The sequence below is a fragment of the Chiroxiphia lanceolata genome, chromosome 24, assembly GCF_009829145.1.
Source record: "Chiroxiphia lanceolata isolate bChiLan1 chromosome 24, bChiLan1.pri, whole genome shotgun sequence".
In the NCBI taxonomy this organism is placed as follows: domain Eukaryota; kingdom Metazoa; phylum Chordata; class Aves; order Passeriformes; family Pipridae; genus Chiroxiphia; species Chiroxiphia lanceolata.
Genome location: NC_045660.1, coordinates 2,966,186 through 2,984,099, shown reverse-complemented (window position 1 = coordinate 2,984,099; position 17,914 = coordinate 2,966,186). Strand labels below are relative to the sequence as shown.

Below are 17,914 nucleotides of genomic sequence, written 5' to 3'. Positions count from 1 at the left end.
ATGGCTTCATCCCCCTGCTCAGCTGCACTTTGGGGTGTCAGTCTCCTGCTCAGCAGCCAGGGCATCAGCTGTGTCCCCACTTTAGCACTGCCCAGGGAGCAGCTCCAAGCTGATCCCAGTCCGTCCCACGGCTCCCAGCTCCCATGGCAATAGGGGGGTGTGGCCTGAAAGAACATCATCAGCCCTGGGACCCCCGTGGTGAGGGGACACTGGGCTAACAATGGTCCTCAAGGGGCTCCCAGCCTGTCCCTGTCATGGACACCCTGCAAGGACATCGGTGGGACCTGCTCCCACACGGCCCATCCACCCAAGACACAACAGTTTGCTGGGCAGGAGCGTTGCCATCACCAGTGAAGGGACACCCCCAGCACAGGTCACACTGCAGCCCCACCCAAAATTCCCAGGGGAACTGTGTCTCCAGCTCATTTTCCCAGGGGACAAGCACAGGGACAGCAAACACCCACCACAAACCTTTGCTCAGCCACCGAGCCCTGGGGCCGTCAGCCAGGGGACCACCACACCTAAAAAAGGCTTTTCCTTAGAGCTCCCCCATTCCAGCCCCTCGGGGTGGGTGTCCCAAGCCCAGGGTTACCCCCCTGACAGCCAGAGCAGGGGATGTGTGTGTGTGTGTGTGTGGTAACTTTGCTGTGGCATTTTGCCTGGCTACAAGCAAGGGAAAATATTAGACAAACAAACACCATGGCAATGCAGATGCAAATAAATAAAACCCCAAACCCCAAGCCCCTGTCCCGGCCCCGCAGGAGGCAGCAGCAGCTCCCCACAGCTCCTGGGGGCCCAGTCCCAGCTCCTGGGTGGCCCCGTGCCAGCTCCAGCCCCCAGATCCCACACCAAAGGCAATGCCTCCCTCTTGGAGGTCCCATCATTTGAGAAGGAACCACAAAAGCTCATCACTCATCCCTGGTCCTTCCTCATATCTCCATCCCAGAGGAGCAGCTGTCACACCAGGAGGAGAAAGTTCCCATTCAAACTCCAGTTTGTTCCAGCCCTTGGCTATTTTTGGGTTGTTCCTCCTGTTTCGGGGGCTCAGCAGCCACTTGTGTTCTCAGGGGGTCAGTGCAGTGCCCTCAGGGCTCCAGGGGGAATTGCAGCAGGGGAGTGATTCCCTCACTTCCAACCGGGAGAGCCCAGGGGGATTCAGGGTCTGGGATAAATAGGGTTGAAAGGGAGGAACTGCATTTGCAATGGGCCAGGTTGGACACACTGAGCCCAGCCCTGAGCTCCTTCACTGGGGAAATTGAGGCACGAGGGAAAAGTCAAAACCAGAGGCAGGGAGTGACCTCTCTTCCCACAGCATTGTGTTCATTCCTGCTCCATCCCCAAGCCCCCGAGAAAGCACCACTGCAGGGCACCTGCAAGTCTGTGGGCATCCCTTCCTTTGCCTTTCCCTTTCCTTTCCTTCCCCCTTTTTGCCCCCAGTGGTTCCATACAGACTCCAAGCCAAAGCCCTGGAGATTTGAGCTTCACCTCCTGCCACTCAACGACTGATAGCACTGGGGGGACTCTGGCTTTGGAGCTCAGCTCACCCCATCCCACCTGGACCAGCCCCAGGGGGACCATCCCACATTGCTCAGCCCGTTTCTGCAGCAGGAGAAATGTGCAGCTCCTGGGGTGCTGATGAACCTGTGGAGGACACCCCACACCCACAGAAAATAAAAAAAAAAAACAAAATTAAGCAACTACCCTCAAACCCACCCCAGCTCCAGCCTCATCCCGGCTCCCTCAGATACTGGGAAGTGCCAGGATGGGTGCCCTCGGCTCAGTGCTGGCTCATCAAAGCAGAGAGGCTTTTTGTATCACATTATTGCCTCGGTTTTTTTAAAACAAAGCAACAAAAAGCAGCACCCTATGTACTCTGCCAAAAGGTCATAGAGGTTTTCAGCTCCCCACACCCACCAGGGTCATCTTTAAGCAGGAGGGGCTGCACCGTCACCTCGCACAGGTCACACTGTCCCCGACACTTCATCTTCCCGACACCTCGGCAGATTCACGGCCGGCATCGCTCACCCCAAATAACGCCGCAGCCTCGGCGCTCCCCGGCGGTACTGCAAGGGCAGAGCCCGGAGCAGAGCCCCCGCCTTCCCACGGACCTTAAATCTTAAGGAAGGACTCCTCGGGCGAGCAGACTCATGACTGTGACTCCGAGAAGAGGAGGAGGGAGGGCAGGAAGGGCTGCAAACCAGCCCGAGGGCTGAGCAGCATCAGGTGTGGGGTGGGAGCTGATCGTCCCCGGCTGTGGCTGATTTCGTGTGCCAGTGGCTCTTGTGCTCCAGGGTTTGGGTCTGGATCCTTTGCTATTTGGAGCTGACGTTTTTTTGGCACGGCCCTTCTCTCTCCATCCCCCACTTTTTGCCCCTTTGCAGGGTGTTTCTAAGGCTGGCACCAAACCTGCCCCATTGGAGCTGCACGGTCCCTGGCCCCAGCTCCTTGTAGAGCTGTTTGAGAGACTTGGGGGAGTGTTAATAACCCCCCCTGCAACCTGTAGCCCCTCCCTGGGGGATGGAGGTGTCCCAGCAGCAAATCTGGAGCCCCAGCAGCACTACTGGGGTGTCCCTGGGCATGGGAGACCCTCTTACAGCCCTCAGTGGGGTCTGCACCCTCCCAGGGCACCTGTCCCACACACAGCCTATGGCTGTGGTTTCCCCCAAACCCATTTTCCACATTTTACCCCACAGCCATGCACCAGCCCTTTGAGTTGGGGGGGTAACTGCAATTAGTGGGGTCTCTGGCTCTCCAGTGTCCATCCTCTGGCCCAAGGGACCTCGGGGTCAGTCCTGGCCAGGCTGGACGTGTTGGTATTTGGGATAACCCCCTGATTTTCTTTGCTGGTGTTTCTGGTAAAATTCCTCTTCTGTTGGCAGGAATCTCCTCCTGCAGTGGGCACCTCCTGGGATGGGATATTCCAGTGGGTGAGAGCAGTTGGATATTTAATCCATAGTGTATCCAGCCCGTTCCTGGGCAGGACAGACTACCCAGCATTGCCCTTATCAGGCTGCACAGTGAGAGATCTTCCAGGCTTCCAGGATGGTTTCACTTCCCACCTCTGTAGCCAAGCAGGGTCAGCCAAGGGATCCATCCAGGGGGGGATATTTCTATTTTCTCTTTTAATTTCTTTTCTAACCCAGCCCCATCCCTGCCCAGTTTATTGCCAGCAGGCTGTGGGGATAGAATCCACGGCATCCATCCTCTGAATCCAGCACTGTTAAAATCCCACAGATTCTCTGGAAACGGTGTCCACAGCTGGAGCTGAAAGTGAGGGATGCACAGATGATGCTCTCCCTGGAGGAGGCACGGGTCATCTCACCCTGCCAGATTAATTAATCAAGCAGCTTTGCATTTTGAAACAATCCCAGCGTGGCTCAGAAGTGCCTCCCTGGAGGATGCTGCTGAGCTGGGCAGGAGGAGGATGGGGCAGGAGGAGGATGCTGGAGTGGGCACGTGGTCCAGGCAGGTTCCCCTGTGATCCAGCCACTTCCCACAGTCAAGCTGAGCCCCAGCCAAAAACCGAAGGGAAAAAAAATGAAAACAAAACCCCCCAGTAGCTCCTGGTGCAGCTCCTTGTGGTGCTTCAGGCTCCAATTTCTTGCTGCTGGTTCCTGAGTCGTGGCCCAGGGCCCGGCTTGAGCTCTGGCTGCAGCTGGTTGAGCCCAAATAAAAAGTTATTTTCGGACAAAAACAACCTCCTGGCCCTTCCCCTGGGATGCTGCTCCAGGGCAGACCCCGCCGGTGACTTTTTCTTGTTGCTGTTTGTTGCACTGAACCAGTGCCTAAATAATGTTGAGATTCAGCAGCCAAACAAAGAGCTGAGCTGTGGGTTGGTGTCGCTGCCAGCAAATCCTTCGGGATGCAACCGGCCCCAAACCGCAGCCGTCGGCCCCGTCTCTGTCCCCTGCTCGGGGGGATGCTGGTTCTGACCTCCCTGTGAGGGAAACAGAGGCAGCTCTTCCTTGTAAAGCAGGGAAAAAAACCACTGTGGGGGGTTGCTTTTTGAGAAAAGAGGGGGTTTTGCCAGAAAAGGCAATTCCCCAGCCGTTCTGCTGGGATGTTTTGGTCTGGAGAAGGATGTTGACTCCGAAGTTTGCAAGGTCTGATGCTCTGTGCTCACTTCGGGCCAGAGAGAGGCAGAAGCAGAGACAGGAATAAAAGATCCCAAATATTTCATGCAGATAAAACGTATTTCAGCCATTCAGAGCTGGAGGGAGCAGAACAGGATGGGATGAACCCCCAGCTCCCACCTCTCCGGCCTCGTCCTGTGCAGCTCCTGTTCTGCATCCAAAGGGCACCAAATAACATGGCAGCGTCAAAGAGGACCTGGCAAAACCAGCACTGACACTCACCCACCTCACTGCCCCTTCACATCCCTCCTCCTGCACCCTTCATCCCACCAAAAACCAGCACAAATAAACCTGGATCCACAGACAGGCTCTGGGAATTGCCACGCTCTGGGTGGGCAGCAGCACCTTGCAGCTCCCTGGGCATCCCTTTGGCATCCCTCCTCTACAAAAAAAAAAAAAATCCAAACCTTGAGCTCATCACCTCATCCTGCAAATATTCAGCAGCTGGTTATGGAGCATCCCTTCTCCAGCACAGCCTGGGTGGGGGTACAAGGTCTTGGAGACCCTCTGGACTGGCTGCTGCTGGCGCTGCCCACCCTGAGGATCCCTTGGGAACAGGAGGAGGCGAGGCAGGACCACGTGGCATCCAGGTAATATTTAATAGCCCTGTCGGGCTTACGTGCTCTGGGCAAGCAAATTTTCTGGTGGACTGAGACTGGACAAGTGGCTACCACCCCCCAGATCATCCCCCCACCCCAACCCCACCGAAATAAAGTGCTGCAGGGGCTGGTGAGGCTTCGCTCACCCCCACATCCCCATCCCACAGTTTCTTGGGTCTTAAAGTGGGGGCTCCTCCAGAAAAGCCACCAGGAGAAGGGTTTGTAAGGCCAAGGGCATCCACCGGGAAGGACATCCCACCCCAGGCGAGTCCTCCCCCGGGAGCGGCGCGTCAGGATCTTCCTCTTGGCATCTGCTTAAAAACAAACCCCTCCTGGAGAGGGGCTTTCGGGGCCGCTGGTGGGTTCTGGGGGCCAGGACGAGGGACTGTGATGTCGCGGTCCCCAGGGATGTCACACCTGCGTGCCCTGCTCCGTGCCCACCACCCAGGAGCTGGGCCGGGGCTCTGCCCGGCTCGGGGGCTCGCTGGGCTCCAGCAGCCGGTCCGAGGACTCGCCGGTACTTTCCAGTTTGGCGTAGCCCGCCAGGCTGACGTGGTCCAGCCGGGGCCAGCTCCGGTTCTTACGGTCCTTCATGGGGGCCACCAGCAGCACCCCCGGCCGGCCGAGGTCCAGGGATTTGGAGTGTCCCGGGGTGTGGAGCTGCGCGTCGGGGCTGAGATCTGCTGCCACCAGCTCCGCAGCGGGGCACCCGCCATCCATGTCAATGACGGTGTGACCACCACCACCACCACCACCACCACCACCACCACCACCACCACCACCACCACCACAGTCCTGGCCACACGCTGTGACGCTCTCGCCGACGGAGAGCGGGGCCCGGGAGGGCCGTGGCGTTTCGGGGGGATGCTCAGCAGGGCCCACCCTCCCACCGGCCCCTCGCGCCGCCGCGTCCAGCAGGCAGTTGTTGAGCTTGATGACGGGCAGTGCCAGGGTGCCCACAGCCGAGCAGAGCAGGGACTCGGCCCCGGCGCGGCGCGGGAGGCAGAGGTTGGCCTCGGCAGAGGCGCCGGAGCGGAGGCTGTGCAGGGAGGCCGCGGGGGATCCCGCCGGGTGCTGCAGGAACTCTGCCATGGCCTGGAGCCGATTGGGGCCGTAGCAGTCGGACCACTTGCTGCCAGGGCCGGGGCAGGGCTGGCAGGACAGGTCCACCTGGTAACAGCCCTCCACGCACTCGGCGTTGGCCTTGGGGCCATCCCCGTGCTGGCAGCGCCCGTCCTCGGGGCCGGCGCCCTCGGGGAGCCCCCCGGCCATGCCGTAGAGCCCCTTCTGCATCAGCCGGCGCGTCTCCATGTCCCTGTTCTCGTAGAGCATCGTGTTGGCGCAGATGAAGATGAAGAGCCCGATGCCCATGATGACGGGGCCGATCAGCTTCAGCTTCTCACTGTGGGGTCCGTGGCGCGCAGCTGCCGCCTCCCTCCTCGTGTCCCCGGCCACGCTGGCGTTGCCCGCGCCGGCCCCGGTGCCGCCGTGCCCCCGGTGGGGCCAGTAGCCCACCACGGCGATGGTCATGCCCACCAGGACCACCGAGATGCCCACCATGACGAAGGCTCCGGCCGGCGAGCGCATGCGGAGCTGCCCCTTCACCGGGCTCTCCGGGGGGGATTTGCGCCGCAGGCGGCGGCCCCGGCGCCGCGAGGGCACGGGGGGCACCGGAGCCTTGGGACCCCCCAGCTCCGGCTCCCGCAGGGGCCCATTGGTCTCCGTGCTCTCCACGGTCATCGTCTCGTCCGGCTCAGCCGCCCTTCCTGCGGGGGGGGAGGAGGAGAAGGTGTCACTGAGAGTCCGTGTGCCTGGAATGCTGGGAGCATGGGGATGGCAGCAGCACGGGGAACACGGGGACACTGGGAATGTGAGGGTGCTGGGAGCACGGGGACACAAGGAGCATGGGAACCACAGGGACACCGGGAGCGTAAGGGTACTGGGAGCACAGAGGGGCACGGGGACACCGGGAGCACAGGGATGCTGGGAACATGGGGAACACAGGGTGGTGTGGGGGTACTGGGGCCATGGAATGGCACAGGGACACCAGGAACGTGGGGACGCTTGGAACATGGGGAGCATGGGAACACCAGGGGCACAGGGATGCCAGAAACATGGGAAGAACGGGGATGTCGGGAATATGGGGACCACAGAGAGAGTGGGAGCATAGGGATGGCAGGAACATGGTGGACACAGGGATACCAGGAGCAGGGGATGCCGGGAGCACGAAGGACACCGAGCCCGCAGGTTACACCATGTCAGGGAGCAGCAGCTTTGCTCTCCCCCCTCGCTCCCTGTTTTCCTCGAGTCAGTTCTCTCCCCACTCAGGAGCTGTGAAGGGCTGAGGAGTCCCCTCCAATGGTGCTCCTAAAGCCCCCAGACTCATCCCTCTAAACCCCTGGGCTGTGCAGAGAGCGAGGACAGCAGGGACCCCACTGTGCCACATCTGGCACAGAACCATCGCTGGCATCGGGGCCCAAGTGACCTGTCCTGGGTCACCCACTCCTGCAACACCTGCAGAAGGTGCCACCACCCAGTTTCCCTGAACAGGAGTGAGGGAAGGGGCTGTTTGTTCATCCCCTGGGGACACTGAGGCCGTGGAAACCCAAAGGTCTGACACAGACACACCCGGAGCCCTCCGAGCGCTGCCACTCCCTGGTCATGCCCCACTTGTGATCCAAGCATGACCTAAAATCCTAAACCAACATCCCATCAGCCCCGAGCCACTCATCAGACCACAGGACCCACCAACCCAGCACACACAGGGAATTTAAGCCAAAAGAGATGTTTTTCCAAATTTACTGCTGTCTCCTATTTCCCCTGACCTGCTCAGTGCCTCCCCAGGGTCCTGCCCTTGCACACACCAACATAAAGCTCCACATCCAGGGATTTACAGGGATTTACAGTGTTCCATTTTGTCCAGCACCTTCTTTCCTAGAGGAGCAAAAAGGTGTGGAAGCTGCTGCCCAAAGCAGCTGGTGCCCAGCCCAGTAGGAAGCGTCAGCTGGGCACGGGATAAGTGGTGCCCCACGACACTGGGAAGCCAAAGACATACCTTGAACATGTCCCAGACCAAAAACATCTTTAAAAAAAACATAAATAACCTCATGGTGACAGGAATCCGTGTCACTCCTGCTGCGAGCACTGGCACTGGGGCTGGAGCAGGACAGAGTGTCCGAGCCCAATCCCGTGTCTCCTGGCACTGCCAGCATGGGAATGCTGCCCTTGGGAACATCCCAAAGAGAGCTGCAGGGTGGCTCCCAGCCAAGGGATGCTGTGGCAGGGGGCTTGTCACACCACTGCATCTCCAATGGACAAGAAAAATGTTTGGACAACACCCAGCCATGGATATTCAGATTAAAATCCAGACACTAAACGTAAGGAGAACCCCTGGGAGGAAGGGGGTGACCACTCCAATTCTACTTCCTGAGATGAATGAAGTGCTGAGAGTCAGTGGTCAGCATCCAAATAGCAAAAAATAAGATATTACTTTTCCCCCCCTCCTAGTCTTAATCATCTTAAGGTGTTATCAGCATCAGAGGGAAGGAATTAAAGATATGAGTTCAGGATGACAGCGTGTTCCTGGCACAAGGCTGTCAAGCTGTGACAACTTGAATAAGGGAGATTTAAAGGGGAGGGAAAAAAAAGAAAATAAAGTCCCAAACAAACCAGCCCAAACCTCAGGCCACTGCTGAGGGGCGTGTTAAGCCTTTCTGGGAAACAAGCTGCTAATCCCACATGGCAAAAGGGGAAACACAATAAACCTAAAGCAACATTCACCCTGAATGGAAAAATGAGGTTTTAAATATTTTGATATTAAAGGGAAACAACTGGACACTTGAACACACCCCAAAGGCTGTGGGTTTTTTGCCTCCAAATGCCCTGATTTAGGTTATGTCCCAGCTTTCTCTAATTGCCACCTTGGCTTTAACCTCTCTTAATTTTATAGCAAATCCTTTATATGCCTCGCTGGCTACTTAGGGATTAAAAAGAGAAAGAGCCCCGAAATCACAAGAGCAGAACAAAGGCTCCTTGGCATTGACTGGGGGGAGAACATGAACCCCCCCAGGGCTCATGACCCCAAAGTTACACTGAACACACAACAGCCACCTCCTGTTTTGGGCCTGAGCCTCAGATGTGCCTCTTTAACCCCAAACCTGCTGTTACCTCCTCTAACACTTCCCCCCAAGCCCCTGTGGAGCCAAGGCCAGTGTCCACAGGGACCATGAGCACCCTTCAGGTCCTGTCTGTGGGGACCATGAGCATCCCTCAAATCCCACCCATGGGATCCCAGGAGCATCCCCCAGGTCCCATCCTGGGCAACACTTTGGGTCCAGGTGATGTTCACCTGGGCTGCTCTTCCCATGCTTTTGCCCTGGATGCAGCCTGGGGTTCAGCTGAGGGATCTGGGATGTTTAAAAACGGGTGCAGGAGGATGAGAGGTGCTCACCCACCCCATACCCACGGGGTCCATACCCATACTGGGGCTGAAACAACCCCCTTCCCACCTTCTCTCTTTTTCCCTGGGCACTGGGAGGTGTAGGACAGGAGGCACAGGAAAATCCTGATGATCTGCCTTCAGGCAGGGAATCCCTTCTCCCTCTGCTCAGCCCCTGGCCACTATTCCTGCCAGGAATGCCTGTCCCTTATCTCCCTTCTGCTGCATTCTGAACTTGGAGCATTTCCTTGCTCATTGCTGGGGCTGGTTGTTCCCAGAGTTCAAAACCATTATTTTTATTAATAGAATCCCCAAGGTTATATAAGCCCTTTCCAAAAAAAAAAAAAAAAAAAAAGAAATAATAAAAAAAAAAGAAAAGAAATACAAAACCCAGCGCTGCCATCCCCTCCTGCACCCCGCAGCTGCGGCATTCCCGGGAATGGATCCATCCAACGTCAGAGCAGCAGCATCAGACACAGCTTGGAGTGCAGGAATGGGGGTCCTGGGGGTGCTACCAGGACAGGGGGACAGGCAGGTATTCCCAGGCACCTCCCTCCAGCCCACAGGCAGCGGTTCACCGGGACCAGCTTTGAGGCTCTGGTTCCCTATGGAGAGGAATGCCAGCATGGAATGACAGTGTGGAGCTGGAAATGCCATCCAGAGCGGGATGAAGCGCTGCTCTGCTGCCAGGTTAAGCTCCCAATCCCTGCAATAAGCCTGGCATTAAAATAAACCCAAATATTTCTGCAATCCCCCCCATCACGAAGTCACTTCGGTGGCTCCACCCTCCCACCTCAATCCTCTCCCTCCGCCTTCGCAGACTGATGCTCCTAAAATTTGACACTAAATCCCAACACGTCCAACAGCAGCAGAGCTGGATGGAGGTAAAGTGGAATTTGGGAAGGGTCCCTCCTGTAGGTGCCCCAAGGATGCTCTGCCCCTGCCGAAGCCATGCTGCCAGCTTGAATTTGCATCATGCCAGGCTACCAAAAATCACATTTTGCCTCCAAATCTCCCTCTGGACAAGGAGTAAGGGGCAATGCTTGTGCCTGGTGGTGCCAGCCTGGTGTTGTACCACAGGAGGTGCCACCCAGCTCGGTGATGGGCTGGAGAGCTGCCTCATGGAAAAGGGCCAAGGGCAGCTCTGAGAGCCTTCCCCTTGCAGGTTTATCCCCCTCACCTGTTATCCTTCCAGGAGCTTTATATTTTCCTTGGCTCACACCTGGGAAGGGCTTTGGTGTGGGACAGCTTCCACTACACAGCAGGGATTTAACACCCAGCATCTCCCCAGAGAGAATATTCCCATTGCTGTCCTGCCCTGCTCCAGGCTATGATCCCATCCTGCACCCAGGATCCCATCCTGTGGGTCCTCTGCAGGGCATCACCCCGGGGACCTGCCCCAGATGTAAGAAACACCCAAGAAACGCCCAACAAGCAGAAAGCACCTCCTTTTTCTCTTCTTTTCCTAAAATATTGTGACTTTAAAGCCTCTCTCCTGATTTTGGGAATAAATGGATTTTGAAATCACACAGCAAAGCTCTTGGAGTGTCCAAAAGCCACCCCCAAAGCACCGAGCACAGTACAGCCCCCTCCACCTCATCCAAGCCCCAGGCAGCCCGTGATGGCCAAGCTCCTGGGGTCTGAGCTCCCCCAGATTCCCCCTTGGCAGGGAAAAGGGACCCAGGCAGCCAAGACCTTCTGGGTCCAAGGCTGTGCTGAGCTGTTGGAGCCCCCCCTGCTCTCCCACCCACTGGGAAGGTAGGGAGAATGGGAATGACAGTCTGAGCCGAGACGTGGAGCTTAAAAATAACTCCCTTTCAGCCCAACCTCCAACGCCGCCCCCGGCACGGGGCAGGAGGGACCACGGGAGCAGCACCCAGGCACCAGCTCCCTCCCCATCCCACCTCCCATCCTGGCTGGAGGAGAGGAAAAGCAGGAAAGCAACAGCAGTCCCAGTGTGTGGTGCATCCCTCATCTTTCTGACCCTACGTTCCCACCTGTGTGGTGCCTCCTCCTTTCCTATTTCCTCACTTCAAATTCCCTCCCCTTGGCTACACATAAAGACCTCCAGAGGGAAGGAACGGGAGAACAAGCTGCTGGCATCTTCCTGGGGGTCTCACCACCCCAGCACCCACCAGCAGCTCCCAGTCCAGAGCTCATTCCCCAGGGATAAAACCTCCCTGCGTGCCCCCGGCACCAGCGTGTTCCCAACATGGTGACAAACTCTGGCTCTGCAGCTCCAGCTTTAGCTGGGGACACCCATTAATCAATCATAATTAAGTTCCCTCATAGAAGCTTCCACATAAACCCAGTAATGCTAATTATCACGGCGTGGGAAGGATTATCCCCCTTCCCAGCAGGAATCACCTTCTGGTCCCGGGCAGGGGGATCTCACGCCCGGTTTTCACTGGGGTGGTGACAGATTTTCACCTTTGCTGCAGCACAGAAGAGCCCAGGTGTGATGACCAAGGGTCTGAAACATCCCCTGTTCCTCTCTCCACAGCAGTTTTCCTCTTGGTTTCCCTCCATTGCTTTTCCCAGGTGAAGAATGTGATAGAAGAAGTGTTAACACACAACCCTCTCCACCAAGCACCTGCTGATGGAGGCATCACCTGGCCAGGCTGTGGAGAAGCAGTGTGCCAGCTTCCCATCTTCAGGTCACACATCCCAGACAGAGCCAGGAGCCACCAGGGCCACCACCATCCCTTGGAATACGATCCCGGACAGCAGCTACAGGGAAAGGGGGTGCTGGGGTGGTTTGGTGGCACACGGGCCTGTCCCTTTGCTTTCCACCCTTGGGCTCCCCCAGGAGAGAAGGTCCTGATGGGCAAGTGGGATGTGAGGAGTGAGAGCCACCGGTGCCACCAGCAGCTCCACCTCCATTCACCTTGACTTCTCCAAAGTCCTCTCTGCTCCCAAAAAACGGGGCCATGCTCTAAACTCCTCTCTACCCCTCAGGCACAGAGAGCGCGTGGAAACATCCCACTGATTACTAATTACCAGAGCCTGCCTTACCCAGATTTGCTCTGCTAATTAGACTAATCTCTCCGGCTGGGAAATGAGCCGCAGTCACCCATGGAGAGGAGCTCACACAACTTGGATGATGCTTAACTTGTGTCAGACCCCTGCGACGGGATCGGGATTGTAATTCCCGGCTGCTTCTGACGGGCCATTGTTTAAGGAGACAATGGAAACGCCGAGGATTTGGTGTTTCTCCCCCAAGCTGATGCCAAAATCAGGACATCTGCATTGCTCAACTTTTTTTTTTTTTGATAGGAACCAGATGCAAATAATTAATAAATCCAAATTCAAGATAATGCAGGCATCTAAATTTAAACGGAGAGCGGATTTCTAATGGCAGCTCTTTGCTGGTTTGGAGGAGGCGGAGGAGTGGGGGGCTCAGGGGGATTTCCTGGGAGAATTCCTGCCTCTGGGAAGCAGTGCTGGATGGCTGGGCACCCGGTACCTTGCAAATCCTCATGGCCAAGAGAAAAGAAAGGAGAGGGGAAAAAAAAATCTGTAGGCTGGGATTTCCAGGGAATTAGGACCAAACTCTTCCTGAATTTGGCACCTTCCCTGCTACTCCTTTGAAAAATCCCTGCCAGCGTGGAGGGAGGGAGGGATGGAGTCCGGGGGGCTGCCAAGTCCTCCCTGCTCCCAGGCATGGCCCAAGTTACCCAGATTCCATCTCCTCCTGTCCCACGGACCCACATCCCACTCGGCCTGCAAGCAATGGAATTCCCAGCTGTATTCCCAGCTGGCATCACTCTTGCCTCCAGCTTTTTAAATGCCCCATCTCCCTCACTCTTTGCCCTGCAAAAGTCACATCTCCCCGACTTCATGGACAAGGATCCAAACCCTCCTGGAGGCGAGAGGGAGCCGTGGGTTCTGCTGTGGTTGTTCCTCCCTAGTCTATGTCACAGAGCTGAGCCCCTTGTGCCCACAGGCCCTCCCAGTCCCAAATTCCAGGAGATACTGGGATAATTTCCACCCACTTCTCCTCTCTCCAATGTCTACACCAAGTCCTACGTGGGGATGAGCTGTGGGGCTGCTCCTTGCCTCAACCCTCTGCCAGGAGCCTCGGGAACGCCTGGCACAAAGTGCTGGGATCTGGGGAGTTGTGCCCAGCTCCCGTGTTTTGGCTGTGTGAGGGTGTGTGTGGGCTTGCACACGAGTGTGTGTGTGCACATCTGTGCACGCCTGGCTGGGCACGTGCGGGTGTGTGTCCGGGTGTCCCTGCGTGTGTGGGGTTGTGTCCGTGTGTGCACCGTGCCCGTGGCTGCCTGGTGTCTGTCCATGGGTGTCCGTGGGTACCCGATGCCCCTGGATGCCCAGTGTCCATCTGTGGGTGCCCGGTGTCTGTTTGTGGGTGCCTGGTGCTCCTGGACTCCTGGTGCCCACGGGTCCTTGACGTCTGTCTGTGGGTGCCTGGTGCCTGTGGGTGCCTGGTGCCAGCAGGCGCTGGGTGCCCGTGGGTGCCCACGGATGCTCAGATCCCGTGGGTGCTGGGTGCCCGTGGGTGCCCAGTGCCTGTCTGTGGGTGCCTGGTGCCCGCGGGGTGCTGTGTGCCCGCGGGTGCTCCCTGTCCGTGGGTGCTGGCTGTCCCCATGTGCCCGGTGCCCGCGAATGCCCATACGAATTCCCGGTGCCCGTAGATGCTCCGGGGGTGCTCCGTGTCCGCGGGTGCCCGGCGTGCATCCCGCCCGGGCTCTGCGTGCCCGGGGTGATGTGGATGCGCGCGGCCGGTGCCGTGTGTCCACATCCCCATCCCTGTCCGTGTCCGCGTCCCCCGCGGCTCCCCCCTTCTCCGCCCCGCCCGTCCCCCCCTGTCCCCGCACTCACCGGCGGCCGCCGCTCCGAGCCGGGGCCGGGGCCGGTGCCCCGGGGGCTGCGGGCGCTGGGCTCCGCCGCCGCGGCCGGGGCCATGGAGCGGCGGGAGGCGGTGGGATCCCGGCTCCCCGTTCCCCGCTCGCCGCCGCCGGGACGTCTGTGCTCGGGGCGGGGGGGGCGGCGGGTTCCGCCCGGCCCCGGGTCCCGCCCCGGCCCCGCGGGGGGCGGAGCGCGGCGGCTTCGGGCGGGGGGGACACGGACGGGACGGGACCCCCCTGTGCCCCACCCGGGGCGGGCTCCGGAGGGGCTCGGGAGCCGCTTCCCGGCCGTGGGAAAGTTGCGATCGCCGGGCGGGATCGGTGGGATTGGGGATTTTCCCGGCTCCGAGCGGGGCCGGGAGCGGCGGGGGATGGAGGGAGCCGGGCTGGGATCCTCCCTCCGCCCCGCTCGCGGGTCCCCTCGGCCAGCGGGGACCCCAGACCCCCCCGCAGGATGGGCCCCGCCGCGCCGGGGATGCTTCGGCGAAAGGTGTCCCTGCCCGCGGCGTGGGGTTTGGAACTGGGTGGTCTTTAAGGTCCTTTCCCACCCAAACCGTTCCATGGTTCCGTGATCCTATGAAACACTTAGAGCCCAGAGACCCTTCTGCACCCCCTGGGCACAGTCCCCCAGCCCCCCAGGCCCTCAGCCTGCAGTGCACCAGCAGATCCTGGTTCCAGCCAGGCCAGCCTGCCCTAGGACTGGGGCTGCAGTGGTTTCCCTCTTCCAGCACAGGGAGTTCAGCAGTTGGGATAAAGCATTATCCCACGTTAATCCTGGCAGTGGAGGCGTTTGCTGCAGCCCCTTCCCCCCCCGACAGCGCTAACGCAGGTTCCAGAGGCACTTTCTCCTCCAGGCGCTTTGTTTCTCCTCCTCTGAACTCGCCAAAAACACAACAGATCTCTCTGTCAGCCCTAGGGACCACGGCACAGCATTCCCACCCTCTCATCCCCCATCCTCATCCCTTCATCCCCATCCCCTCATTCCCATCCCCACCTCCCTATCCCCTCATCTCTGTGCCCTCACCCCTATCCCCCCCTCCCCATCCCCTCATTCCCACACCCATATCCCCATCCTCATCCCCACATCCCCATCCCCTCATCTCCATCCCCATATCCTGCATCTCCATCCCTGCATCCTCATCCCCTCATTCCCATGCCCACATCCCCATCCCTGCCTCCCTGTGCCCACATCCTCATTCCCACATCCCAATTCCCACAGGGGATGCAGCATCCCACAGCTATAACCACTGGTGGCACCTCCCTACACACTTTTCCCATCACATTCCCATCCCAACACTCCAGTAAGTGCTGTGGAGATTCCACTTTCTCCCTTCCCAGGCCCGGGATGTTCTGCAGGCAGAGGCTCTTTCTCAGCCTTTAATTAAAAACGTTTCCCCTTCCCCATGGTTGTGGAAAATCTCGGATCATCAAACCAGACCCCTGCTCTCCCCAGGGAGCCACAAAACAACTCTGCAATTCCCTGTGGGACTTTGCCACTGACACCCCACAATTCATAGGCAGATCCAGGATCCGGCTGGATGTCTCTATGGCAGAGAGCACTGCCCAGGAAAGGTTTTTAGGGGTAAAGCTCAGAAGTGAGGGGCAGGACACTGGGTTCCTCACCTGTCTCTGGCAGAGGAGCATCGTCCAGTGGGTTGATGATGAGGGAAATAAAATCCCAAATTCTGGAGGAATGCTGCATGGGATTGGCTTTCCCTCCCCCCTTCCAGGCTCAATTAAAAGAGCTTTTGGGAATCTTTGGAGCTTCTTGAGTGAAGGGAAAGAAGAGGGATTATGGCTGTGGGTCCAAGGTGCCATCTGCACCACTGGAACAGAGTGATGCCTCCCTCATCCAGGCCTTGCAGCAACAAACCCAAGTGCCCAGGGAGAAACGGGATTTCACTTTGGCTTCTCGCGCTGTTCAACCGAACACGTCCAAGGTCTCCCTTCGCTGCCACTGGAACCCATCTGGGCACTCCATGATCCAGAAGAAATTAGTGCTTTTGAGCAAAATCTGATTTGTATTCAGAGGCTGTACCTGTGCCAGGCAGAGCCGGCCAAAGAGCCGGAGGGGGAAGTGGTGGGAACTCGGCTTTCGGAGCAGGGGTCGGCGGTGCAGCAGTGTGGGCAGGGCAGGGAGTTGGCAGCACGGGGCTGGCAGAGCCCACCACGCTCCAGCACTGCCCATCCCTGCCCAGGACTCTGCTCCACAGCAGTTCTGCAGTCACAGGTCAGCAGTGATGATCCCAGGGGGCTGGTCTCCCTGGGGGTCCGTGAGGAGAGATGCTGGAGGCAGGATTAGGGGAGAGGGCAACTCCAGGAGTTAAAGCTGGACCCTGCAGGGGACAAGCTCACAAAGAAGAGGAAGCATGGATCTTCTACTCTTCCTGAGGTGGAAGCTGCTGGGATAGGGATGTGGGGATGAGGATGCAGGAAGGTTCCTTCTGTCTCCTTGCAGACAGTGGGATTACCTCCCTTTGTAGGAGCAAAGGGATGAGGAGGAGAAAAGAACCCACTGGAGACAAAAGTGATGGTGGAAAGAGAGGAAGGGGCTCAGGGAGGAGGATCTGGAGCAGAGCCCATGGCAGGGCAGGACCAAAGACTCAGAGCACCTTCCCAAAGCTCTGGGAGAGGGTGGCAGTGGTGGCTCTTCCAGACACATCTGGGATGGGGAAGAACAGCAAAAAACAGTCTGAAAGAGAGTCGAAGTCACTGTCTCTCTCCAGAGAGAGAAAAGGTGGATCTCCTGGTTGCTGGGCACCTCCCCTTAATACTGGGGGAGGGAGGGGATCTGCATCCGCCGCGATCCTGGCAAAGCCTCCTCTGCTGCCTCGGCTGGGGACCGAGCCTGGGCAGGAGGGACCATGTGGATGGAGGAAGGAGAACTAGACAGGGAGTGATCACAGCCAGGATCTGAGATCAGAGAGAAGGAATGTTGTTATGGAGAGGCTGAAAGCTCGGGGTGGGGATGACTCATGCTAGAGAACATACAGCTGTTGGAGCGGGATCTGGCACCGGCTCGCGAGGCTGCGGAGCCTTCCCCGTTAGCAGAGAGGGGAAAGAGGAGCCTCCGGGATGGCTCCGACCTGGCAGAGGCGGCTCCCGACCTGTGCCGGAGGTGATGGGCAGGGAATACCGCCTGCCAGAGCGGGGGCACGGCCCGGAGAGGCATTTTGGGCAGCAGGAAGGGCTCTGAGCAGCGAGGTCCCCTGCGGCCGAGGGATGTGCCCGAGTGCCGGGGCTCCTCTGCTCTCGGCGACATTGCCCGAGCCCTTGTGCTGGGAGAGGTGGATTGTGGCTGGAAGTGATCCCTGCCTGAGGAGTCACACCACAATCTCTTCCCAGGCTGCTGGCAGCTGATGCTTATAGGGCACTGGGGCTTCTGTCCAGCTTCCATCCAATTTCCATCCAGCGGGAAGGTTCCTCCTGTGTCCTTGCAGACAGCGGGATCACCTCCCTCCAGAGGAGCAGAGGGGTGAAGAGGAGAAAAGAACCCACTGGGCACAAAAGTGACGGCAGGGAGAGAGGAGGGGGCTCAGGGAGGAGGCTGTGAAGCAGAGCTTCCCCAAAATTCACAAGGCTGCTGCAGGGGTAAAGGGGAAAAACCATCCCCCCATCCACCAAAGCCAAGGCAGGCAGGGAAGGAGATTTGGACGAGGCATCAGGAGGAGGGGGGTGAGCCAGCATCTTCCCAAAGTGGCTTTCAGAGAGATTTTTTTTGGTAGGATGCCTGGAAATAACCACAGCACCAGATTCCCAGTGCCATGGGATAAAAGCTCCATGGGCTGCTTCGGAGGTGGCCCCGTTACAGGGGTAAGTGAAGAAACTGTAAATACAAACAGACTTGTTATTAATAATGTTCTGTAAATGTGGAGT

General features: G+C 58.3%; 1 protein-coding gene across 1 annotated transcript; it reads right to left on the bottom strand.

Annotated features, from left to right (window-relative positions):
* Window positions 1-4,360: 4,360 nt before the first annotated feature.
* On the bottom strand, window positions 4,361-6,653 carry TMEM200B (transmembrane protein 200B). The gene has a single exon (XM_032710028.1). It carries the CDS (start codon window positions 6,470-6,472, stop codon window positions 5,144-5,146), a length of 1,329 nt encoding a protein of 442 aa, XP_032565919.1. The 5' UTR covers window positions 6,473-6,653; the 3' UTR covers window positions 4,361-5,143.
* Between the last annotated feature and the right edge of the window lie 11,261 nt (window positions 6,654-17,914).